Source organism: Schistocerca gregaria, unplaced genomic scaffold, assembly GCF_023897955.1.
Source record: "Schistocerca gregaria isolate iqSchGreg1 unplaced genomic scaffold, iqSchGreg1.2 ptg000449l, whole genome shotgun sequence".
Classification (NCBI taxonomy): domain Eukaryota; kingdom Metazoa; phylum Arthropoda; class Insecta; order Orthoptera; family Acrididae; genus Schistocerca; species Schistocerca gregaria.
Genome location: NW_026061870.1, coordinates 588,461 through 616,427, shown reverse-complemented (window position 1 = coordinate 616,427; position 27,967 = coordinate 588,461). Strand labels below are relative to the sequence as shown.

The 27,967-nt window shown below is 40.6% G+C and overlaps 1 protein-coding gene across 1 annotated transcript in view; it reads left to right on the top strand.

The window, feature by feature from the left end:
• LOC126312745 (serine-enriched protein-like) overlaps window positions 1-27,967 on the top strand; it is a 172,481-nt gene that overhangs the window by 118,431 nt on the left and 26,083 nt on the right. Inside the window, exon 6 of the mRNA XM_049992243.1 lies at window positions 8,619-8,723. Coding sequence (XP_049848200.1) covers window positions 8,619-8,723 — 105 coding nt within the window. The remainder of the gene's footprint in view (window positions 1-8,618; window positions 8,724-27,967) is intronic.

Genomic DNA, 27,967 nt, shown 5'->3' with positions numbered 1-27,967 from the left:
ACAAATTGACACACATGCTTGAAATGACATGGGATTTTATTAGAACAAAAAAAGACAAAAGTTTAAAAAAATGTCCGACAGATGGCGCTTCATCTGATCAGAAAAGCAATAATTAGCATAACAAAGTAAGACAAAGCAAAGATGATGTTCTTTACAGGAAATGCTCAATATGTCCGCCATTATTCCTCAACAATAGCTGTGCTCGAGGAATAATGTTGTGAACAGCACTGTAAAGCATGTCCGGAGTTATGGTGAGGCATTGGCGTCGGATGTTGTCTTTCGGCATCCCTAGAGATGTCAGTCGATCACGATACACTTGCCATTTCAGGTAACACCAAAGCCAATAATCGCACGGACTGAGGTCTGGGGACCTGGGAGCCCAAGCATGACGAAAGTGGCAGCTGAGCACACGATCATCACCAAACGACGCGCGCAAGAGATCTTTCACGCGTCTAGCCATATGGGGTGTTTTTTGGTTCTAGTAAAACCCCATGTCATTCCAAGCATGTGTGTAAATTTTTACCTCTCTATCTACATTATTCCGTGGTTTATTAAGTTTTCAAATTTATACTGACTTTTTGATCACCCGGTATATCAACGCCTGTCGACAGCTTAGCGTCTTGATTTAGTTATCATTTCGTTCTAAGAGAGCTGCATGGTCACCGATGGTATCTGTTCTTTCGGACATGTCCGAAAGAACAGATACCATCTTCATATATCATATACGCTCTTGTAAAGGTGGATTCACACTTGAGGGAACATCACAGTCACGTAACCGTCACGTTTTGGAGAGCCGACGGTCAGAGGAATTCACACTACACAGAGTCGAAAGAACAGAACGTCGTGACGTTACACCTGATTCACAAAATAACCACCAGAGGCGCTATTTCGTAGTTCACAGTACATCGTAATAAAATGCCAAAATTTAATTTAAAGCGGTTTGCAATGATTGCTGTTGCATTTGATGATGATGAGGAACAGGAGCCGCTCGGAGAGGCCGAGCGGTTCTAGGCGCTTCAGTCTGGAACCGCGCGACTGCTGCGGTCGCAGGTTCGAATCCTGCCTCTGGTATGGATATGTGTGATGTCCTAGGTCAGTTAGGTTTAAGTAGTTATAAGTTCTAGGGGACTGATGACCTCAGAAGTTAAGTCCCATAGTGCTCAGAGCCATTTGAACCATTTTTGAGGACCAGGAACAGCGAGCAAAAAGAGTCTGTATTAGGAAAAAAATGTTAAAAAATCGGGACTGTGAATGGGATTCCACATTTTTTATTTATTTATTTTCACTTCAAGTTCCGTAGGACCAAATTGAGGAGAAAATCTCCAAGGTCATGGAACGTGTCAGTACATGAAATTACAACATGAAAGTAATAACAGACAAAATAAATTATGAACCCAAAAAAAATTCAAACCAATCAAAAATACAGCAAAAATCAGCCGAATTTTCAAGGAACTCCTTGACAGAATAGAAGGAGAGACCCATAAGGAAACTCTTCAGTTTAGATTTGAAAGTGCGTGGATTACTGATAAGATTTTTGAATACTACTGGTAGCTTATTGAAAATGGATGCAGCAGTATATTGCACAAGAATTAAGGAAGTCTGATCCAAATGCAGGTTTGATTTCTGCCGAGTATTAACTGAGTGAAAGCTGCTTATTCATGGGAATAAACTAATACTGTTAACAAGAAATGACACTAAGGAATATAAGAGGCCAATGTCAAAATATCCAGACTTGTGAACACTGGTCGACAAGAGGTTCGTGAATGTACACCACTTATTGCCCGAACCTCTCGTTCCTGAGACAAAAATATCCTTTTAGAATGGGAAGATTCACCCCAAAATATAATACCATACGACATAAGTAAAGGAAAATAAGCAAAGCGCTCCAATTTTCCGGTCGATCACTCACTTCAGATATCCTTCGAATCGTAAAAATGGCAGAATTAAGTCTCTGAATAAGATCCTGAACGTGGGCTTTCCACGACAGTTTACTATCTATCTGTACACCTAGAAATCTGAACTGTTCGGTTTCACTATTCATATGCCCATTCTGTGAAATTAAAACGTCTGGTCTTGTTGAATAGTGTGTTAGAAACGGTAAAAACTGAGTCTCACTGTGATTTAGCCTTATATTATTTTCTACAAGCCAAGAACTTATGTCATGAACTGAACTGTTTGAAACCGAGTCAATGTTGCACACAACATCCTTTACTACAGCAAACAGAAATATTTTAGAGTTACCTGTAAAACTAGAGGGCATATCATTTAGGTATAAATAAGGTACAGGAGTGGTCCAGCACTGATCCCTGGGGTACCCCCCACTTGACCGTACCCCACTCAGACCCCACATCACAGCCATCCTCAGCATTGTGAATAATGATCTTTTGCTGTCTGTTGCTAAAGTAAGACGTGAACCAGTTGTGAGCTGCTCTCCATATTCCTTAATGGTCCAACTTCTGGAGCAATATTTTATGATCAACACAATCAAACGCCTTTGTTAAATCAAAAAATATGCCTAGCGTTCGAAACCTTTTGTTTAACCCATCCAGTACCTCACAGAGAAAATAAAATATAGCATTCTCAGTTGTTAAACAATTTCTAAAGCCGAATTTTACTTTTGATAGCAAATTATGTGATCTAAAATGATCAGTTATTATCCTTACATATACAGCCTTTTCAATAACTTCTTTACAAGGAGCTGGAAGAGAGGGAGTATCGTTCTATAAATATTTCAGAATGTTTTTTGTGCTTATTATGCAACATACAAATAAAAATTACGAAGAGACATTACAGATTTAGGCATCCAATATCACCATGGCAGAAGCTGATGCTTTGCCTAAAGTATGTCTGCATGGGCCATTTTGCTGAACTAAACAAAACAAATATGGAAGTGCTAGTCGCCGGCAAGAACAGGGAAATATCACATGACTCCGTCAGTGGCCCATCGAAACATTTTTCCCAATAAACCTCGACGTGATCTGACGTATCGATGACGTTCCGTTGACAGCATGTGTGAATGCCACAGTCTGAACTACAGTGACTTTCGACGTGACGGTTACGTTCCGTCTAGTGTGAATCCACCTTTACATAATAACACAGTGGGAAGTAATACGAAAGTATACTCCCCTGACTGCTATCACGAAAAAGTCTTAATACGTATTGTATGACAGTACTATGTTATAAGTATTTGTTTTATACACTGAAGAAATATGTTGCAAAGTAAACGGTACATACCTTGTTCAACGTGCTTTAGGCTCGCTTTTTCCAATGGAATAGCGAAAAGAAAAACCGGGAGTAAAACTGATGCAACATGCAGAAGTTTAAAATAAGCTTCGTAATAAATTATGAACAGCGGATAGCGGAAGCATATGTAAATAAAGCCCATCTAGACATACCATACGCAAACCATCAGCTTCTTTCGGGGTGATATTGGACGCTGAAATCTTGAGTTGAAGACATGCGCCGAAAAACGGGCTGAATATTGACGATCACGTCTGAAACACCCTGTATATTAATAAAAGTAGTTATAAACATGAAACAAACTGCAAACAACTGAGTTTCTTCCCGAGTCGATAATTACTCTGAAGCACTTTGTCTCAAAATTTTTAGACTCCTGAGATATTTTCGCAATTGGCTAAGTGAGAAGGAATATTTATTATGATGATGTATTTGTACCTCGTTATCACAAACTGAATAATACTTAATACCATTTCTTATAGAGGTACGGTAGGATGAGGTACAATTAAGATTTTCTTATAGCGGACTGGCCATTGTTAGTAACATAACCTTTGAAGATTATTGACCGTTTCACTGGAACATGAAAGTCTGCCTTTCCCCCTCTGTACAGTTAAAACGCCACAGTTGTACCTACTTACGATTAAAAAATAAACACTGCATTTGCAAGCTTCTATACATGGACGAAAACTAGCCAATAGCGTCACTAATTGAAGACATTCGTATTGAGTTCTTAACTTTTACATTTAATATTTATAAGGTGCCACATAGGAATATTATGTTTCATTTTTTTTCTATTATATGAAAAAAGCGATCTAAATATCTCTATACACATTATTTACTGTTCAGTACAATATCAAATATTTTGTAAGAAATATTGTATAAATTAGCGTGAATAGGTAACCGCACCCAAGGAACACATTGCCTTAACCTCAGAGTTGGGGAGAACATGGCGGACGATTCAGCCTATTATATAAGCGATCTACCCACATGCTTTCCGTGTGCAGTGATAGTACACTAGCCAGACGAACAAGCAGGTAATTTCAGGAGGAATAGTAAATATTTAAGTGGGTATAAAAGGGCGTCCCATAAAGAACTCAAGTCTTGAGTGGATTACAATGTACAAATTATTGATCAAACTGGCTAACATATACATTATTGTAGCGTATGCTACTCATATGCCCTTCACTCTGCGCACTTTCGATAAAATTTTCCATAACTTTTCGAAATATTTGCACCTATAGTTCTGAAAATACCCACTGACAGTGTGGAAGTGATTGCGGCGTTATTCATGTACACACAAGATTTCTAATATCTCCACAAACAGAAATCACTTGGCGTCAAATCAGAGAATCTCGGCGGCCAGTTCACACCACGATTGCGAGAAATCACCCTACTAAAGAACCCCTCTGATAACAATTATAGCAATAGACGTGTGACAGGTGGCGCCATCTTGTTGAAACCGAAGCTCTTCATTTTCACACAATTTATTTCAGACCACAAAAACTCTCTTCTCTGTACACAGCAACATCTTCAAAGAAGTACGGCTTAGTTATGACCTCAGCTCAAATTCCACACCACACAGCCACTCGTACATACAATGTCTTCTCCATAACTACTCGGGCTTTTCAGTACCCCAAATCCTGCTTGTTCACGAAGCCATTCAACAGCAGTTATGGCTCGTCAATGAACGTCATTTTCCTGCTGAAACTGACGTCCACCCTTCATCTTGCAAGCACCTAATGGCCAAATGTTCAGCGTGTTTCTTGATCGTTTGGCCTCAGTTATTGTGTCAGTTGCATATTATAGACCCGAAATTGCAGATCTTTTTTCATAATTCGTTTCATGTCGATTCTGGATTGTGCGTGTCGCCTTCTACTTCACCTATACTCTGCTGATTTTCGGGTTCGGGTGAGATATGACTGCTGGACACTCTACCAGTCTCACACATCTTAGTGAAGACTCGGGTAAACACTCCTGAATCTGGTGCACTGCAGTTACCAAATTGTGTATTGAAACCTCCACAATCACAGCAACGTTTCCTTTACAAACAATGTGCACAAATACCACATCGGCATTCTCAGCATTTGCAGATATGTGAAGCATGCTTAAACGCTTGAGTAGAATTGTCCAGTCACCATCTCAGCTGAAAAATTCGGTTGCGTTTACTCTAACTTGAACTTAAAAACAAAGATGACAGTCAATGAAGAAATACATATCAACTGGAGTTCCAACACACTAGCTGATAATTATCTCTGTTGTCATCTATATGAATAATAATTGGATGCATGTTGCATGGAATGTTTTATTCGAATTAATCTATACTACCACCTCATAAATTATTGACTGTTCCTCCTGAAACATTTTGTATAAGATGACATCAACATCGACTCTGACACTATAGTCAGTGGAGAGACCGAGATTAGGGCGTAAATCCAGTTTACATACATATTAAAAACGTGTGCTTTCTTTGTTCTTTCTCTTCCACAGTGCAAGGCATGTTCACAAACATGAACAAACTTACTCTGGAGAGAGAATGCTCTTGCTAGCACATGACATCGGACATTACAGAATATATTTGTATTAAATTAATGAAAGAGTCCCAGAAGATTTCAGAGAAAACAAAAGTCAACAAAATATTTTGACAATGCAGAACGCTTTGTCTTCGTACCTCAGTGCCTCTATCCCCTACACTACTGTGAATATCTAACAAATGATCAAGTCTTTTACGTTATTATACCTTCAAAGCTTTAACCGTCGCTATATCATTTAGTTAGCACGACTCTAAACTTTACTCTTCGTTAGCATCATTAAGAGCTTACAATGTGGTCTGAAACGTAAACTTCTCCACATAACACAGCAACGAGACACACTAAGGATGGCTAAATCCCGGCTGGGACAAGACTACGTGCAAAACTCTGTTGAACACGCTGCTCGTTTTTGCCAAGAACACAGAGATGACCTGTGGAACGCCGCCCCCCCCCCCCCCCCCCCCCTCCCGCCACTTCAGATAACAGCAGACTATACTAGCAAATGTTTTTTTTAATTCCATTCTTGGATCACAATATAAATTCCTTCGACGACGACTGGTTTCAGTCAGTAATGACCATCTTCATATCTACAATATAAAATACATACACCTAGTGGCAGAGTACATCTAAGCCCACAGCAGCGACGTCTAAGAAACATACAGGCAAACAGATTTCTGGTAGCTACTGCACATCAGTAGATTTTGTACAGTAATGCCAGTTGCAAAATGACTGTGTAGACAATGTGGCATATTTTGCATCATATTTTAGTTCTACGAGACGAATTTTGCAGAGTGTATTTATATGATTTGACGATGCCATTACAGCTTTATCACATTAGGGCATGGTGTAGAACAGGTACGCTTTACCTTATTTTGTCTTTACCTTTCCCAGTTTGTATGAGAGTATATTGTCATATGAAATTCTGTATTGTTTTTAAAGATAGTCTGCCCATTACGTGTATATTTTTTATATTGTAGATCTGAAGATGGTCGTTACTGACTGAAACCAGTCATTGTCAAAGGAATTTATATTATGATCAAAGACTGGAATAAAAAAAACATTTGACAATACCTGGATCTTGTTTATATTCGCAACCATGTTGCAGCTGGTGAGAATATACTAGACCATAAATATTAGAATCTCTGCAATATTTATCTGAACAGTGTACATCAAATTATTATTACACACTTGTAGAAGAACCATGAGGTTTAGTGAATAATCTGTTAAATACACATGTCCATGTTACATGTACAATGAAGTACACTAACCTTTTTAATTCTTGCACTAACATGAATACTTTTCAATATTTTCCCATATTTGGTTTTGAAGTGAAACGTGTTGACTCAAGTTTCTGAGGGACTGTATCATCAGTGGTGGGTTGATTGTGCTGAGCATCTTTCTTTCCTCATAATATGTAAGAGCCACCTGATTTTTCTTGAATAAAGTATGTGGTGGCAACACATGCATTGGAAATTCGTGAAGGTATTTAGTTTCAACAACATTTTTAAATCTGTTGCACTTATGCTTTATTTTAGTACAAGTAACTTTATAAGAAAGCATTAGTTTTGTGAATTTTCCAGGATTTATGGCAATATGTAAATATGTGCACACACACACACACACACACACACACACACACACACACACACACACACACACACACACAGGGAGAGGGGAAACAAATACCTAGAAAGTTAAATTGGCTGAAAATAGGAAAAAGAGGGAGATAGGAAAAGACAGAAAAAAGAGGGAAAAAGGAGAACCCAAGAGAGAGAGAGAGAGAAAGAGAACAGAGAAATGAATGTGTACATGAGAATAAATGAGAGCTGAAGAAGAAGTGGAGAGGAAAGGAAAAGGGAGGACTATTAGGAGAGGAGTAGTGGGAGGGTAATGAGGAGTGAATGGAAAAGGTGGGATGGAAGGAGAAGGGAGAAGGAGAAATTGAAGGGGAAGCAGGAGTGAAGAGGGAGGAGGGGTGAAAGTGTGTGGATGAACAGAAGGAAAAATGGAAGGAGAAGAGCCAGGAGAAATGTGGAAGTGGAAAGTGGAATGAATGGGAAGAAGCGATGTGGCAGATGCAGGAATGGAGGAGTAAGGATGAAAGAAAGGAGAAGAGGAAAGAATAAATGAGAAAGGGGAGGGAGAGGGCAAGAGAATCAAAATTGAAATTGGTGGAAGCAAAGGAGAAGGAGACGGTGAGATGGACAAAGAGGAATAAAGGGGAAGGAGGAGTGTAGGAATGGAACAGTAAGCGAGAATCAAAAGAGTAGAAGGAATGAAGGAATGGAAGGTTAAGGAGGAATGGAAGGAGATGGGGGCAGATTCTGAAGCAGGAAGAGAAAGTAAAGTGGGAAGAAGAACAGAAAGCAGGGAAGGAGCAGAAATAGGATGAGGAAGAAGAAATAGAAATACAAGAATATTGAGTAAGAGAAGGAGGAGAAGAGATAAAAGAAATTGCAGGAATGAATTTTAGAAGAGGAACAGATGAAGGAAGAGAGATGGATGGAGGAGTTATAGAAGGGGAGACGAAAAGTGTAAGGGGAGCAGGAGAAGAAGAAAGAATATAAAGAGAAAGAAAGCCAGTAAGAGAGGGGGCAGGGGTCTCATAACATGACCATCTTAGATTTATTCAGATCTCTTGGCAGATGATGTTAGTCAGGTGTCCATTCAAATTCACAATTCCTTTTCTGTGTTCAGTATTGTGATACATGAACCTACACCAACAAGCTTATCTAAGGTCATCATTCGAAGTACCTATGTTGAAAACTGTCTATAAATATGAAATGGTGAACCTGGATGGACACCAGGAAACAGAGAGACATCAGTCTAACCTGGCTATCCCTCCTCTAACAGGTTTGCGTGATGCTGTGTGCCCTGGAGAACTACTACTGGCGGTACACGTCTGCGTCGGAGCTGGTCAACATGATACTTGCCTTCGTGGAGACCAGAGCGCACCAGGTGAGTAGTCAATCACCATTCTGTGGTCACCAGTATTCACTGCGGCAGTTGGAGGCATTTCAACTGATCAACCAACCACTGCAATGTACAGCAGAATGGATGCACAAAATTAATAATGTCTTTGAAATGGCCCACAGGAGCTTCAGAAGGACATAGTATGCCATGCCAAATTTCCTGCAGAGTACTGATATTTGTGAATAAAGTGGGCAGCCACTCTTAATTGCCAAATTCATGCAACATCAAACATGAGCGGTTTAACAAAGAACAAATGTTTCACAAGATATACTGTCTGTCATCCAAAAACAACTATGATATTCACTCATGTTGAAATGTTCTTCCACCTTTTTTGGATCTCCTTCTACATTATAATTTAAACAAAATTTCTGATAAGAAAAATAACTAGCTTTCCATCCTACTTATCACCAACAGTTATTTCCTCATTTAGTGTATTTTTACTCCCATTTTGGTTTCCATGTGCCATTTAACCAAAAGTATCTGCGCACTTATAACTGGACATTAATATAAGATGTTTCCACTCTTCACCCTTATGATGAATTGAACTTTTATAAAGACAGTGAGGTGTCTGAATGTGTGCAGAAGAGTGGTGGCTCATTCTTCCTCCAGATTGGAAACCAGATAAGGTAGTGATGTTACACAGTGCAGCCCGGAGTAAAGTCAACATTGTAGCGCATGCTGAAGGTGTTCCGTTGGGTTCAAGTGGAGACTCTAGGGTAGGTCAGTTCATTTCTGGAATGTTATTGTCCACAAACCATTACCTCGCAAATTCTGATTCATTGCAGGATGCACTCCAGTGCTGATACAGACAACCACCATCCCCAAACTGTTCCTCTGCTGTATGCAGTACACAAGCCTGTAATATGTGTTTACAACCTTCCACATCTAGCAGTTTCTTAAGTGCAACAAGTGGACCACAACCTAACTGTGAAAAATATCCCCAAGCTGTAACACTGACTCCTCCATGCTTCACTGTGCATACTACACATGATGGCAGGTAATATTCTCCAGGCATTCACCAAACACAAGCACTTTATTGGATTGCTGCAGAGTATAGTGTGATTTATCACTATTTTCCAGCCATCTGCTGTCCAATGACATCACTCTTTGTACCATCACAAGTGTCACTTAGCAGTAGCAACTGATATGTAAGGTTCATGAGTGGCTCCTCAACCACAGCACTTCATTCTTTTAACTCCCTACACACAGGCATTGTGCTAGACAGATTGCTGGTAGCACTTTGGAACTCATGAATGATTCTGTCCACTGATTTCACATGATTTTGTACAACAACTCTTCTTCTGGTACCGAGTGCCATGGGTTTCGAATCTGCACCAGACGGCATGGACCTCGATTACTAGTAGAGGTCTCTGCAGCCGTCGCACCATAAGCCATAGCTGCGCGGGCTCCTAGCCCACATATAATGTGAGGGCGCCACTGTGGAGCACATGGTCTCAGTGGCCAACAGTGACATACCCTATTATGTATTTAAGCGCCTGCCTCTCTCTCAGTGAGGCATCTTATTCACTGCCACCTTAACCAGCACCACCTCCTTCCCCTTAACCAATGTGGCTTCTGGCCTTCCTTCTCTGCCAATGACCATCTCCTTAACCTTACCAATCTTTTTTCCCTCCAACTTAACTCCTGTCACTCCGCTATCTTTGTTTCCCTTGACCTCCAGAACGCCTAAGACCGTTTCTGGCATCCCGGGCTCCTCTTCAAACTGCAGACCTGTGCTCTCCCCATCAACTTCGTCCACCTCATTACTTTCTTCCTCTACCATCATCCCTCCTATGTGACTATCCACAATTCAAACTCTCGTACTTTCTATCCCTCTGCCAGTGTGCCCCAAGGCTCCATCCTTTCCTCTCTCCTCTATCTCCTGTACACTGCTAATATGACCAAATCTCCCCGCCTGTTCATCTCCTCCAGTTTGCTGATGACACCGCCTTCCTAGCCCTTTATCCTACCCTTCAATGTTCCCAGCGTACCCTCCAAACCCACCCTGACCAATTCACTACTTGGTGCAACCAATGGATCCTCCGTATCAACCTCTCCAAGACCCAGGCGATCATCATAGGCCGCACCACCCGCTCCTTCCACCTCCATGATTTCTACCTCACCATTTATTGCTGTCCTATCCACCTCACTCCTACCCTCAAATACCTTGGCGTCACCCTCGACCGCCACCTCACCTGGACTCCCCATCTCCTTACCATCCAACACAAAGCTCACAACAGATTCCGCCTCCTGAAACTCCTGTCCAGCCAAACATGGGGTCTGTATCCTTCCACCATCCTTCACACTTAAAAATCCTTGACCCGCCCCATCCTCTGTTATGCCAGCGTGGCTTGGATATCCACCCCTCCCAGATTCTATAAATCCCTCCACCTCGCCTTCTGCATCTGCCTTCCGTCCCCACGCGCATCCTCTACGACCTCATCCCCTTCTCCCACCTTCTCTTTTTCCTCGGACACATCCGCACACTATATATTCTCTGTCACATTGATCCCCCTGGTGTCTCCCTTCCTCTCCATCCCCAGACTGTTGCCACGCCTTTACAGTTGTGTCCCAGCCTCTCTCCATCTCCACAACCTCCGCCTCCTTTCCTAACTCAACTTCCACCATCTACCCCTCCCAGATGATGAGCTTTGCCCTGACATCTACCCTTCCCACCAACTCTAACCCCATCTTCCTGCCTCCTCCTCAGGGCTCCCTCTCCTCCCCCTCCCTTCTCCTAAGAGGCTTCCCCCTGCTACTCCTCCCCCCCCTTTTCTGCTCCCTTTCAGTGTCTCTGCACTCCCTCCTGCCTTGTCTTCCCTCTTCATCTCCCGCCCCACGTGTCTCCTTCCTCTTCGTGTACCAGATGACATCCCTACTCTCTTCATCTCACCACCTCCCCTGCTGCACCATGCTCTCCCCTCCTTTTCCATCCTCTCTGGCCTCTCCCTCGGCAGGTCCCACCTGCCAGTTTTATTCTTCATTGTGTGTGCTCCAAGTGGCTTTAAAGTGTGTTGTTCTGGAGTGTTTTTAATACTGTGGCCGACTTTTAACCTGTGTGTGTGCCTTCAGTGTCTTCTTTGTGTTTTAAGAATCGCCAACTTTATGTCGACTTTTTTAATTGTCTCCCATGAACGTCTCCATATCAGTGTATTTTTACCTCCATTATCTCCCCTTACTCTTTTTATGTCCCCTTTTTTTATCACCTTTTATGTACATTTTATTCACATATTATTTGTTGTGTCACTCGGATGAAGAGCGGTTGATTGTGCCACTGACGGCCCTCCCCTCCCCATATGGGGTAGGAGAATGAAATCACAATAAAAAAAAACAACTCAGTGAGGCAGCCTGATATTCGCGTGAGTCTCTCGATATCTCGCTTACAGACATCATGTTTACTTTCCGTGTCCAAGTGGATGCTGTTGATTTCTTGAGGTTTCCACTTGTGACCCTGTTGCTCCTTGTGGTTTGCTGTTCTTGGTGTCTTGCTCGGTCGTCTGCCATTGCGTGTGTCCATCCTTTCCCATTCGCTCATCTTGTTTGTTTGCAGGCCACTCCCATCCTGTCCCACGATCATTACGGTCATGGTTACAACACTTCTTAAAGCTCGTCAGTCGCTGTGTATTGGTATACGATGTCTGGTTGTGGTTGTTTCTTCACATTTCCACTTCACAGTCACATCACCAACAGTCAGGCAGCTTTAGATGAGACCAAACATCTGTTGATGGATTTGTTACTCGTGTGACATCCATTGACTTTAGTCTGTTTATCATAAGACTAAACCTGATGTAAAAAAACACAAACGCAATGATTGTCCAGAAGCCGTAACACACATACACTGTTGTTGTTATGCTCTAAGAAGTAAGTCCTACTTTGTATGAGATGTATTATTCCTAAGTTATATTAAATAAACCTTTAAGATATTCAGATGTATTAACAGTCATCAATATATTTATTAATCACGCTTTAGCTATGTAGCTTTTATTTCAAAAATTGTGTAGAGTCACAGCCTCTTTACTGTTGTACTCTGATTGTCACACTCATACTGTTCCTCAGCGAAACATGGGTTTGTAACACAGTTAAAAAGATCCAAGACATAGGTTGTTCTTAATGTTTTTCATAAATTCACAGAGACAATCAGCTATTGAAGTTTTTCGACAGGTATTACATACAGTTGAGACACCAACTTACATTGTAGTGTGGTATTGTGGTATCGATAGCATAGTAGATTGATAATTAATTGCAGGCTACTGTTCACTTGTTCAATTCTTGCCTGAGTCATTTATCATCATTTTTTATTAATAGTGCGTGTCTTCTTGTTTCTAATTACATATTGAGTAAAAAATTGCTGTTTTAATTTCAAATATAAATTCTTAGTTATTGATATTTAATAACAGACTGTTTATGAAGGTTGCTTAAATTAAGAAAACATGACAGTCTAATTTTTGAAGGCAAAAATGCAAAACTAAATACTCTTTATTTGGCTTGTGTCCATTGTTTTATACCTCAGATGTACATAACTGTTGTAGAAATACGGAAAACAATCATTTTCACAGTATCGAGCACACCATACAAATGCTGCATTTTTACATTTGCCGCCTGTACCATTACAATATGAAACCTACAGAACTGATCTGGGGCCAAGTTAAGGGATTTGGCTCGAGAAATAACAAGACTGTTAAACTGCCAGACGTACTGGAACTAACGCACTGAGGAACAGCACCTCATAAAAGAATAGGAGAAAATGCGGTGCCTGGGTGGCTTTGTGGATTGTGTTGTTGATCGACTCATTATCACTGTAGCAGATGACAGTCCCATAACTGAGGTGTATTTGTCAGATTCAGATAAGGAAGGAGCTAAGAGATTACCTGATGACTGACTGTAATTAATATCTTCATTGGCTCCAGTATTCAACAGTACATATTGTTTCTTTGTCTGTCTCTTTTTACATCTGAACTGCAAATGCTCACACCATTGTGTGTGTGTGTGTGTGTGTGTGTGTGTGTGTGTGTGTGTGTGTGCGTGTGTGTGTGCTTGTGTGTGTGTGTGTGTGTGTGTGTGTGTGTGTGTATACCTATCATTTTTCCCCCTAAGGTAAGTCTTTCCGTGTGTGTGTGTGTGTGTGTGTGTGTGTGTGTGTGTGTGTGTGTGTGCGCGCGCGCGCGCACGCGCACGAGTATATATCTATCATTTTTTCCCCTAAGGTAAGTCTTTCCACTCCCGGGATTGGAATGACTCCTTACCCTCTTCCTTAAAACCCACGTCCTTTCATCTTTCCTTTTCCTTCCCTCTTCCTGACGAAGCAGCCGCCGGTTGCGAAAGCTCGAAATTCTGTGTGTGTTGTGTTTGTGTGTTTTATTCATTGTGCCTATCTACTGGCACTTTCCCGCTTGGTAAGTCTTGGAATCTTTGTTTTTAATATATGACATAATGTTTACATCAGATTTATTCTTATGATGAAGAGAGTATAGTCCATGCTTGAAGTCAGTCAACTCTCCTGACTGACCCATTCTACTGTTACTGCTTCTATACTGACAAACAGTATTCCAGCCATCTTTATATTACCACCTCTCGTGATATCTAGTGGTGCATTCCAATTCAGTATTACACAGAGGTGTCCATTCAGTTTTGATCATGTAGTGTATCATAGATTACTCTTCTGTTTGTGTAGCTTACAGTAAATTCTTCCAAGGACTTTGAAAATTGTTTCCAATTTTCTTTTCTGGCAACTTAAAACTTTTCCTGAATCCAGACTGATCTTCATCCAGTGTGTCTTCATTTGTGTCTTCTATTTATCAGCATATTGTTCTGATCTGTATGTTACTAACATGAGTTGTCAGGTAGATTGCTTCAAAGCTCTCACGTTTCTCAGCTGGGTGCTTTCTATATTATGTTGTAATAACATGTACTGCATTGAAAAAATGGTGCATATCCTTTTACAATGTTCACAACATCAGATAAAATAAACTTCCATTCCATGTACCTCGTACCCATCTTAATAATTAATGATTTGTTTGAAGACCAATCAATCAGGGTTTTCTGATCAACTAATTGGGCATTATAGGGTCAATAGTATCCACACATTTTCCATAATCCTCTGGCTGCTGCAGCTGTGCATCTGGCTGGCCATGTCGAGCATGCCCTTAAGGTCACCTAGTCCATTTACCTACACTAATAGCCACCTCCGTGACCTGCTGTCCATGCCTGAGCTCTTCGTTCTGCCAACCTTGCCCTGTGCTGAGTATTGCTGGGGCCAGGGCAGTCAGGATTCTCTGTTAGTCTGAGTCTGGTCACAGACATTACAAGTAAACACAGTGTATCTGGGTACTTATTCCATAGCTTTGAATCTGCAGATGAATTGCTTAACAGACAATGTACACTGAAATAGCTTATGCTGCTAACATGTAACTCCTCATGAAAGGCTTTCTTTCATTTGCAATTAGTTGTTGTTGATATATATATGAGTTTTATTTCACGTGTTGATACTTGTTTATCAGCTTTTTGGACATAATTTACAATGTCAACATTGTAGAATCCATAATGATGAAACAGTGATGTTCGTCTGTACTAGCGCTATAATTTGCCTCCAAACAACTTTCGAGGGAAGTGCCTGGATGCCAAGAAACACATTCAAAGCTAATCATTATATTTTGAGCTCATTAACCCAATAAACTATCCCTAGGGAAACTTCTAAACCAAAATGTCCGCGCTTCTTAATTCTTTTTATAAGGTATGTAATTGTTACAGTACAGTAGAAATAAATGATGGTGTATAACTTTTATTTAAGAATTCAATAAGGAAATACTACAGTTTCTGCACAACCTAATTAAATGTCAGCTTTAATTCCTAATGACCTTTTGAGCCTCAGAAACAGGCAAGTGTGTGCAACTGACTGACCATCATGTAATGAAGTTAACTTTTTTTTTTACATGTATATAAACTTCTGTGTGTTAGTCTCACCAAAACTCAAAAATAGCTTAACAGATTTGGATGATTCTTTTTTTGTTGTGTTCATAATTGTGAAGGCAAGGTTTGTATGTAAGAAGAGTTTGGAAAAGTTGCCTAGAAAATTGGAAAATTCTAGAAATACTGAAAGAGATTTTTTCTATGTGATTTCCATGATTTTCATTATTCACAATTAAAATGATTAATATGAATAATTATATATTTATTTTGTTCATTATGGTCTTGGATTTGAAGCATCCAGTCTGCCAGCAGAGATTGTATGTTTCACATGTTCATACATAAGGTGTTTGTGAGCACAGTAATTCATATGGAGAGGCTCTTCAAGCTCAGATAGTTCTGTATTTTTAACTATTTATTTTTGTTTTTAATTATTTCTAATCCTTTTTGTATTTATTTTTCATTTTTTGTCTTTTTTTATTTTTAAGCATTTTTTCAGAAGTAAGGGCTTAATTTCATCTTCCAGATGTAGCAACTTGGCTAACAGTTTTTCTTTGTGGGGTATGTTTCAAAACATGGTACAACACACAAGTGTACGTTCCATGTTTTGCATTCATATTTCATTTCTCGGCGCACATTCTGTTTCGAGCATACTGCACATTTTTGCCATAGTCAGCTTTTCTTGAACTGGTCACTTTGGAATGACATTTGGGAAGTGCCTTCCAGTAAAGTGCAGAGGATTCTTGTCATCAGTGTGTCTTGCTTTCCTATATCTTATGCATTCTATAGCAAATTTTTCCACAAGCTTTTGTACCAGATATAAATTAATATCTGCTGATGCTATTTTTCCACCTTTCACCAATCTGTGGCTTCATTACTTTATTGCCAGTCTTCCTGTTTGTCTTTCCCTTGTCATACAATTCCATAGTGTTACAGATAGTAAACATCAACACTTCTCTCTTGTCACACCACTTGATAGCAAGCAATTTGTCAATTGACATAAATTCAGCTTGTCCCCGTTTAAGTTTCTTCCATAGCTTCGGCAAATTGTGCCTGTTGCTACATACAGTGCCACATACTGCTGCCTATGTTTGTGCCAGAGGAACAAATCTGGACTTGCTTATCAATTGTCGACATCCAGAGTATGTCCACATTCACAGTATGCCACTATATCGTCAGATTTTACCAAATTATGGACTTCAATTTCTGTTGTTGTGTTGAGTGTGCAATTAAATCCAAAACATATCCATTTTTACAGTCACACAACACAAATGTCTTGATTCCAAATCTACTTCATTTTGAAGGAATGAAGTGTTTAAAAGATAAACAACCATTGAACAATAATAGGCTTTCAGCAGCACACAGCTTCTTGTTTGGATTAAACACACTGTGGAATGCTAGGAACTGTATAAATTATTTTCCTAATTTTAAACAAACTGTCATCTCCATGATTGGCAGAGTTGTCATTCAAATGCAACATTCTGAAAAGTAACATAAAATGGTCATGGGACATAACTTTGCTGAAAATTGGAGTGCTCAGAAATATATCTCTAGAGCAATATTTCCATATTCTTAACTTTTTAACATGGGCCTTGAGAAGCCAGATACAAGTGAAGCAATGCAGTTCTTCATACCACTATCTTTCCAGATAGACTGTTGAGAATGGACTGATTCCGATGTATTTACAATGGTGAAAATGTAGAATCACTTCGTTTCAAGTGCTACTAATTTCAACAGATTTTCTGATTGAAATACATGGAAAAGGATAGAATGCTTGAATCAGGCACTAGTTGGCAATTGTGTTCTGAAGATGAGTCATCAAATGCATCCAGTACTGGAATGAAATCACACTTTTGCCAGTCCAATTTGCCGCTAAGGCATGGGCTTTTATGGATTGATTCATCTTCACTTTCAGTGTCTGAAAAAGAACTAATCTTGTGAGCTCTGCTAAGTGAAGTATGTGAACATGTATTACTACCAGATTCTTCTGAAGAATCATCATCATCACTACAGCCATTGAAGATGCCACACTCACTGTCACTGTTACTCCTTGTGAGGTGAGTATCTCCAGTATATCTTCGTCTGTGCAGCCACTTCAACATGCTGTTTGTTTGTGGAATTCAAAAATGATAGCACTCTAAAAATCCTGATTAATAGGCAGTAAGCTAAATGAAATTACAGAAGCAGAATGTAGATGCAGACATGCACCAGCTAACACTAATGTCGAACACCAACTGTGAAATTTGACGAAAATACTGCTGAGTAGCTATAGATGTCTGCAGGACCACTGGTAGTGGAACCGGCCAACGGTAAAAGCTGTTATTAGAACACAGGTACTGGCCAGGCCGTGATGGTGAATGCCGTCTGCAGCACCCATGGGAAATACCACTAGAGTGGCTAACGTCATCCGCAGCCCTGGCAGAGAGGTGGAGCATGACAGGGTTTCACGTATGAGTGCTCAAAGGGTTAAAAATAAATAAAAAGCCTGACAGTATCTGAGAACAAGAGTAGTCATGAATGTCTTGAGCATTGTATATGTATTTAGTGGTAATGTGAAATGAGATAAACATATAAAATCTGAATTAGGAAATGTAATGGAAGTATTCTGGGAAAATGTGATGCATTTTTAAAGGAAATGGCATGCAAGACACTTGTGCAACTCATTCTAGATTATTGTTCCAGTGTTTGGAGTCCCTATTGGTTAGGTATGACAGCAGGCATTGAACAAATTCAGAGAGACATTGTGTAACCCATCTGCATAGTCCATGCAAAAGTGAGACAGAAATTCTCAGGGAAATTAAATGGGAATCTCTGGAAGAAAAACAATTTACTTCTCACAAAATCCCATTGGCTAAATTTAGACAACCTGTTTTCAAAGAAGACTCAAGTAAGGACCATGAGAATAATATGAAAAGGTGATTAGGGTGCATACAAAGGCATATAGACTGTTACTTTTGCCTCTCGGAATGTCCTTAGAATAGAACAAAAAATTGGTAATGTTAGTAAGATGTACCCTCCACCATGCATTGTACAGTGGCTTGTGGATTATTAATGTAGACTGAGATGTAGAATCGCCTTGCCCATCTCTTTTAAAATGTTTATTGTAGATTGAAGTGGTTCAAATCCCTGTCTAACCTTTGTGTTTTACATCTTCATATCTTCTCTAAATCCACATGGAGAAAATGGCACAATGGTATCTTAATTACTGTCAAAGATGTTCCTTCATCAAGCAAATCTTACTGGACTGATGTCCTTTCTTAAACCACTTAATAGAAATTTTGCATCTGCAAACATGTATTTTCCATTCTCTAGAACTGTGAATAATAATGATTGTAGTAGCTTGTGGCTCAATGACTGAGTATTTGCCTTTCAATGAAACAACACTTCAGTGGCTTGCCTTTCCCTAACCTACCCCATTATCCAATTGGGGAAAGGGAACCTGCAGGTTGAAATGAATTACTAAGCACTTGTCGTACCTGCTGACTCCTCACATCAGTGGGGTTAAGATTAGATAAAAGGCAGAGTGAAGATTTCCATGCCCAACTGGGATTTCATCAAGAGACCTTTTGGTTTCTAAGCACACACTTTACCACTGAACAACCAGGCCTGATTGGAAGCATGAAAGAAGTTGCCCGATTTGTCGGTGTACCAGTGAAGGCTGTCTAACATGTCTACAAGTAACAACGCACCACCCGCAGCTATGTAACAACCCAATGACAAACAGTTTCAAATGCAACAGGAATTGCTATTATCAGTGAATTCAGGTCTATCTCAGTTTCAAGGGGACACTGCAAAGTAAAATCATTGCAATCGGCATTTGGAGAAAGATACCTCACAAAAGACTGCCACTCACAGCATTTCAAACAGTTGCATATCATCACTGGACCAAACAACAGAGAAACTGCACTGTGGCCCACTACCTTAGCTGTTTTCAAATGATGCAAAGCATTGAGTACACCAATGGCCCAATGAGGCATTGACCTGCACTGTGTGTTCAGACCAGAGTTGGTTCTGTGATATTTGGAGGTTTTTTATCATTCTATTACTTTGGTCCACTCATTCAGATTTCTGGATGTTTATATCCTCAGTGACCTTCCTTTATACCTGCACAATATGCTGTTGACACTCCCATCTTCCGAGATGACAACAGCCATTGTCACAGGACTCCCTGAATACGTTGCTCGTTTGGTGAACACTAAGTCATCTTATCACATCTTAACTTGTCTGTTCTTAACCCCATACAAAACTGCTGGAACCATTTGGTACAGCAGGTGGAGTGTAACAATGAACTCCAGCAGTATGGTAGCTTCATGGGGTTTAATCATTGTGTCAGGGTCAGGATGGTCCCAAGTGTTGTTGACCTCATTACAGGCTACGATGTTGTTGCTGTATGGAAGACAAGGTATCACTTATGGTAAACTGGCTCCTCATTGCAGAATCGTACAGGCAGTGAGAATAATAACAACTTTATTTAGCAAAAACCATCTAGTAGCCAAAAGCATCATCTGGACGGCAGCTGAGCCATGTCAGCACAACAACAGTGTCACACTGGCTGTGCACCGATTTCAGCAGTCGGAGTCACTTGGGTCTGTGGTCTTGTGGCCAAAGCTGCACCAGCAGCTCACCCACAACCTATGGTGCAGAAGCGTTGACCGCCAACAACATGTGACAGTAGTCCAAAACGAAGCACCCTCAAGTGTGGTTATTGAACACAGAACCTCTGGATGGCATCCCTGAGTCGGCTGACGTTAGCCAGCACTGGGCCACCGGCTGGTAGAACAACCTGTTCTGTTCCGGGCAGCATCAGGACTAGGCACAGCCTATAGGCCTGTAGCTAGCAGAGGTAGCATGCAGTAGTTGTTGAGACTGGATGGCCTTCATCGGATGGAGTGATGATGTGGAGGTCTCCTCGGGCTAGGATGCAATTGACAAAAGATACTGCATGACTGGAATGGATGGTGTTTGTGGCTGCTTATAATGGTGCTTTTGTGATGGGATGTCACTTTTGATTATACAGACTATGGAAATGACATAGTGCCAGGACCAAGCACGGTGTAATCCGTGTCACCACTGCGGCAGCCTGGCCCTCTTACCATACTGTGTCAACAATGTTACAACATGGCAGCAGCAGCAGGTCTGGGTATCTAGTACCAGCAAACTTCAGTGACCAGACACAGATTTTCATCATGTCAGCTCAGCGTCCTTCCAGCTTTTGGCAGCAGAATGTGGTGGGAGCACTCTGGCTCTCCTGCCACACCTTATACACACAAGTTTGGGGAGGTAGTGGTATAACACGAGTGGCTTCATCCCCTAAAAAACTGTGACTTCTGCTTTGAATGGGGTCATTATCAAGCTGTGTTACACAGTATTAACCTCAGGAAACCCAAGCCTTTTTTTCTAACTTGGATGCCTAAGGGGTGGGGGGTTCGGTGAACCCACAGGTATTAAATAAGTTTACTGACGAAAAATTACAACTTTCAAAATGGTTTATGTATTTTAATTAAGGCATCGCTTTATAAATGTTGTTAATTGTTATAAATATTGGATTGAGTGAATAAAAAATTGACATATTACAATACAAAATACAGATGTGTTCATATACAATAGACTACTCTGAGTCCTCAACCGCGAGGCAAGAGACACACTTCACAATTTATTTCTGAATGTGTGTTACAGACATGTTTATGACACTGTCCACAATACTGTTTTGGTTTACTTAGATTGTTGTACTTCTGCTTCTTTGTTTTAGCTTCTCTTACACAAATATGGCACCGACCATTCCCTGCAGGAGGCTGACGTGCTTCTGTTGTCACTTCTTTGATTTTCTTTTGTAGAATGGTCTCCATTTATTGAACAATTTGGTTAGATAACCCTCTTGCATTGGCACTTATTTCTTCTACCTGCAATTTCACTAGTTCCATCCCAGCTTGCAGAAGATAAATTTTCCATTTGATGTGTTTCTTTTCATTCCATCTTGGATGTTGCTGGATGAATATGGTGGTTGCATTGATAGCATAAATGTTGATGAGAGAGTAAAATACAGATAGAGGCCATCTCTTTGTTCCCTTCTTGCAGGTGTACATACTCGCCATTTGATCAATGGTACCAATTCCACCTTTAGTGGAATTATAATTACACTTATCTCGGTTTTATTCTTCTCTCCTCCAACAGTGACTTTATCTTGGTGCATTGTTGACAACATCAGTAAGTTTTTACTTGGTTTCAGTTTTGCTATGTTGGACACCAAAGTTACTGGAGGCCTACCTGTTGATGGGTCTGTTAACAAGAACATTGATGAATATAGCTCTCGATTTGACGTGTTCTTCATTATGTCTGGAATATGCTTCCTGTTTTACTGGAGAGTTCCTACTGTAGTAACTTTGTAGTTTTGGTATAACTCTTCTGCCAAATCCACCGACGTGTAGTATCGGTCTGTAGTAATGTATTTCGACCAGTATTTTTCACAGGTGCTACCAGACATTTGACGACAGGTGCTGAACCCCATTCTTCTTTCCACAAATTCTGAACATTACCTGCCTAGGGTTCCTTATTCAAGACATATCTGCCAACTGCATTGAACATCATGCGTGTAAGGATGCCATAGTTGCCCGACTTATCTTCATAAATACTTTGAAGGGGCAGTGCCCTCTAAACAAGTTGAGCATCTCATCAATGGTTAGGTGGACCCCTGCCTTATACAGTAGAGGGAACCTATCATTCCCTTTGTTGAAAGCATCACGGATTGCTGTGAACTTGTCTGCTTCCCTTCTTAGCTGGCAAGTACTTTTGTCATCAAACCTTATGGTTGCAATAAGTCCTTGAAACGTTCTCTTGCCATAATACCCTTGTAAACTGGCCGACCCATTAGGTCTGACTAAAGATCGTTTACACTGACAGAATTGCCCTTATTTGCCCCCATAAGTATCAGGATTCCTATAGAGGCATACAATTCTTTCTCATTAGTCAAAGTAACATTTTTCCTAACTGCCTCTTCATTTGAATGTTTTACTATAACATCCATGATGTCAGGCGTAAGAAGCAACTTCAAGGCTTCTCCAGGTGAATGGCAAATACCAACTGTTGTTACTCCTGCCTGCTCTCTTACTGTATTAGCAACAGACCTCCAAGGAATTCTAGGCTGTGTGGCTACGTACCTTCTTCCAGACAATAACATCCTGATGGTCACTGCCTGAAGCTGCTTTACCTTCATCTTCTCTAACATCCACATCACTTTCTCACTCTGAATCATTCTCCATAACACCAACCTCATATTCACTTTCACTCCCCGAGTCAGAATCTTCATCTAAAATTTCATTCAGAACTCTTTCTAAAGATGAGTCATGTATTCTTTTAGTCATTTATAAGTCTGGATGTGAACAGCAGGGAACTGCACTAACTCACTGCAAGTTTACAAGATAAATAACAGCTGACTGATATCAACAATCACTTCCTCTGAAAGTAAACCGATTATTGTGAATATCAAGAATACCAACCAACAAGAAATTAACTTGCATTGTTTTAGAGATGAGAAATATGAAATCCTACTAAGGGAAATTTTCTATAGCATGGAAGCCTAAGAGGGGGGGGGGGGGGGGTCACTAGACCCATAATAAGTTTATTTATTGTTTCTTTCAAAGCAGGAATTTTCTATAAAATATATTGACACTAATGTTTCATAAAATAGGCAACAAACAATAACTCAAAGGGAATATGTAGTATGAAACTTACTTGGGCAAAAGCAGGGGACATAAAAAAATTGTGGGTTCAACGAACCCCGTCCTTAGGTGTCCTAGGGTTAATGTGATGTGCCCTGGCACTGACTTCCTTTTCTCCAGTGTGCTATGATACACCTCAGTTGCAACCGAGAATCATCAGTCTGAAAGTGAAAACGGCAGTTTGGTTTCTGGTCCTTTTATTCTATTCTTAACAGTTTAACTGACTTCATAAAGTTAGACATATCACACCACACTAAGACCATTGGGCAACATTAGTGGTGCATTGTCAGAAGAGAGCACATGTCCTGGGTTTTGTTCAGAGATGGCTCTTCTATGATATGGATTACAGGTGCCTCACAATGTGCAGCTGACAAGGCACAAAAATTAGAAATGTACTGCAAAGTTGATGTACACAGGGCAGTACGGTTCTTATGAGTGACACCTCTAAATTGTACACAGATCCATCATGAAGTTCTAGTGGTATATGGACTAAAAGTAATGTTGTGCACTGCATAGTGAAATGATGCCAACAATTTGACCAAGGTTGTGTAGATGCAGATGATGATGATGATGATAAGGAAGTCCAGATCTTACATCAAGCTACTTCCATCTTTCCAGCAGAAAGCATGTCTTGGGAGGGGGGCATGGTGGTATCACAACGATGAGGTCCTTCTGCACATCAGTTCTCCAATGGCACCATGACCAAGGAATGGATTTCTATAGTGTAAGAACTGAATGACTGGAAGAGCATTCTGACCATTGTTTGAAGAGACTTGGTAACTATGTCAAAAAATAGTGTCAATTTATTTGTGTCACTTTGAACTGTTTTACAGCATTTAATAAAGTTACTTGGCTTGCTGTAATATTGTGTAACTTATTGTTTGAAACTCCCTTCTATGACATTAGTGGGGCCTGACAACCAGCTCTCTAAAGTGACCCAGTATGGAGACATACAGCTCATGCCTGCTCCAAGTCTCAAAAAACTTAAGTGCAGTCAAACTTGAAGTAGGGGTGCCAGACCAATGGGTCAGTAGGTCCTATACATCAGAGTGCCACAGTTGCTTCCCTGCATAATGAGTTCGGACTGCCCATTGGAGCATGTAGGGCCATTGTTATGCTCAGCCTCCGGCCTAGGGTGGCAAGCCGTCATCATGCGTCTGACGTCTTGCCTGACCCTAGTTTACCAATACACTGTCGTATCGACAACCAAGTCTTGCAACTGCCTTTTCTAAACTGGCTGCATGCTACAAAGTGACTTGGGATCTGGGTGAAATGAGACCAGAGACCTGTCGTTAATCGAGGACTGAGAAGTTAGATAGATGGCTGTGCTAGTAAAGCTGTTATCTTTGATCTTTATGAGGCTTGAATACCATCAGACACTGCAGTTAGCATCTGCAAGGTTTATCTCACTCACATGACAGGGCCCTCAGCCGTTTAACTTTCTGTGTGTCTCACTTTTTTTAGTACAATTTGTAAATATACATACGTTTTCAATGGTCATAGCTGAAGCATCCTCCTACATCATCTTACAGGAAAAGTAGTCAAAGGAATATCTTCTGCTGGTCACCAAGACTCACTAATAGAAGCATTGCTCTAAAAAGAAACACAGTGCACAGTGCTGCTGAATCAATAACAAACACAATGCAACTTAGCATATGGGTTAACATCCACTCAGAAGTGTAGAGTGAAACAAATGAAAAGAAAATCCTCCTGGTTGTTATGCCGCATCATCCTCCTCTTCAGATTTTCTCTTACACAATTTCAATCTCTCTGTTGAGACCTTCTTCGTGATCTTCTGGTGTGCCTGTTTGCCTGAACACTGTTATAGATCAGTGTTGCATTCTCTTATATGAAGATGTTTTCCCACACTTCATAAGGAGAATTGTATTACATGGTGAAATCTTTCCAGCTACTCATTCTATAGGTATCTAAATGAGCAGAGCAAGAGGAGGGGAATGTTTACCAAAATATTATAGTTTTGTTGCAGAGTTGGTTTCTGATCATTGTCTGTATTCTTTGCACAGAGTGGCTGTGTCTTTATTTCCTTGATGGCAGGAGAGACGACTCTGGAAGCCTACAGCAGTTATCTCTCCTGAAATATCTTTTATACATAGAAATCTCAAAATGCTTCTCACATGTCCTTCTATAAAAATTGCATTTTAGGCTGTATACTGCCCACAATTCTCCTAATGTTCATACTTTATTTTAAAGGTGTATGGCATTCATTCTCTTTAATACATTCTTTCACTGTCCTTCCAATTTCACCCATACAGGGTGTACAAAAACGTGTGTCAGAAACTGTAAGTATCTATTCCTGACATTAAAACATTACAATAAGTTCATGTGAACATGGGTCCAAAAATCCTTCACTAGAGAGCTATGAAAGAAATTACCTTTGTTGCCTCACCTTTGTTGTGTAATTTGCCTCAAATGTGCACTTTCACTTACTTATTTACAGGTGGTCATCTGCATCTACATCTACATCTACATACATACTCTGCAATCCACCATATGGTGCATGGTGGAGGGTACCTCATACCACAACTACCATCGTCTCTCCCTGTTCCACTCCCAATCAGAACAAGGGAAAAATGACTGCCTATATGCCTCTGGATGAGCCCTAATCTCTTTTATCTTAACTTTGTGGTCTTTCTGCGAAATGTAAGGTGGCAGCAGTAAAATTGTAATGCAGTCAGCCTCAAATGCTGGTTCTCTAAATTTCCTCAGCAGTAATTTACAAAAAGAACGCCTCCTTTCCTCTAGAGACAACCACTTGAGTTCCTGAAGCATTTCCGTAACACTTGTGATCAAACCAACCAGTAACAAATCTAGCAGTCTGCCTCTGAATTGCTTCTATGTCCTCCCTCAATTTGACCTGATAGGGATCCCAAACGCTCGAGCAGTACTCAAGAATATGTGGTATTAGTGTTTTATAAGTTGTCTCCTTTACAGATGAACCACATCTTCCCAGAATTCTACCAATGAACCGAAGATGACTATCTGCCTTCCCCACAACTGCCATTACATGGTTGTCCCACTTCATATCACTCTGCAATGTTACGCCCAAATATTTAGTCAAAGTGACTGTGTCAAGCACTGCACTACTAATGGAGTATTCAGACATTAGAGGATTCTTTTTCCTATTCATCTGCATTAATTTACATTTATCTATATTTAGAATTAGCTGCCATTCTTTACACCAATCACAAATCCTGTCCAAGTCATCTTGTATCCTCCTACAGTCACTCAGTGACAACACCTTCCCGTACACCACAGCATCATCAGCAAACAGCCACACATTGCTATCCACCCTATCCAAAAGATCATTTGTGTAGATAGAAAACAACAGTGGACCTACCACACTTCCCTGGAGCACTCCAGATGATACCCTCACCTCTGATGAACACTCACCATTGAGGACAACGTACTGGGTTCTATTACTTAAGAAGTCTTCAAGCCACTCACATACTTGGGAACCAATCCCATATGCTCATACCTTAGTTAGGAGTCTGCAGTGGGGCACCGAGTCAAACGTTTTCTGGAAGTCAAGGAATATGGCATCCGTCTGATACCCTTCATCCACGGTTCGCAAGATATCATGTGAAGAAAGGATGAGTTGCATTTCGCAGGAGCGATGCTTTCTAAAGCCGTGCTGATGCATGGACAGCAACTTCTCTGGCTCAAGGAAATTAATTATATTCAGACTGAGAATATGTTTGACAATCCTGCAACAAACTGATGTTAAGGATATTGGTCTGTAATTTTGAGGATCTGCCCTTCTACCCGTCTTATATACAGGCATCACCTGTGCTTTTTCCAAGTCGCTCAGGACTTTACGTTGGGCAAGAGATTCACAATAAATGCAAGCTAAGTAAGGAGCTAATGCAGTAGAGTACTCTCTGTAAAACCGAATTGGAATCTCATCAGGACCTGGCGATTTATTTATTTTCAACCCATTCAGCTGCTTCATAACCCCAGGGATGTCTATCACTATGTCCTCCATGCAGGAATCTGTACGAGACTCAAACGGCGGTATGTTTGTATGATTCTCCTGCGTGAAAGATTTCTCAAATGCTAAATTTAAAATTTCAGCTTTCGTTTTGCTGTCTTCCATTGCCAGGCCAGACTGATCAGTAAGTGACTGGTTGGAAGCCTTTGACTGCCATTTGTTCCATTTTAGAGAACTTTTATCATAACATTCCACAATGACATAGTTAGTGTCTTAAATGATAGATTTGTTCTATGTTTGTGGCCTAGCAGATGAGACAGCAGATGCAGCACAGCAATTTTGTGTGAACATTATCCTGGAAGGCAGTCCCCTTGTGCAAGAATACTAATGCTTGTCAGAGACAGCCTCATTTGAGAAGAGTGTTGAAGATGGTGGGAGACCACATGACGTACGAGTGCCTGAGCCTGAAGAATGTGTTCTTTGTGCTGTGCATGAAACTCTGACGAACAAATACAGGGAAATCATACAGCAGCTCATCAAGTTTTCATACACAGTTGGACGGTTCAGTACCCTTGAACATAGGCACCATGGGTAGCGTGAAGAAAATCAAGTCTATAATCGATTTCGTGCCATGTATTGCGGAGAATCTGTTCTGTGACAGA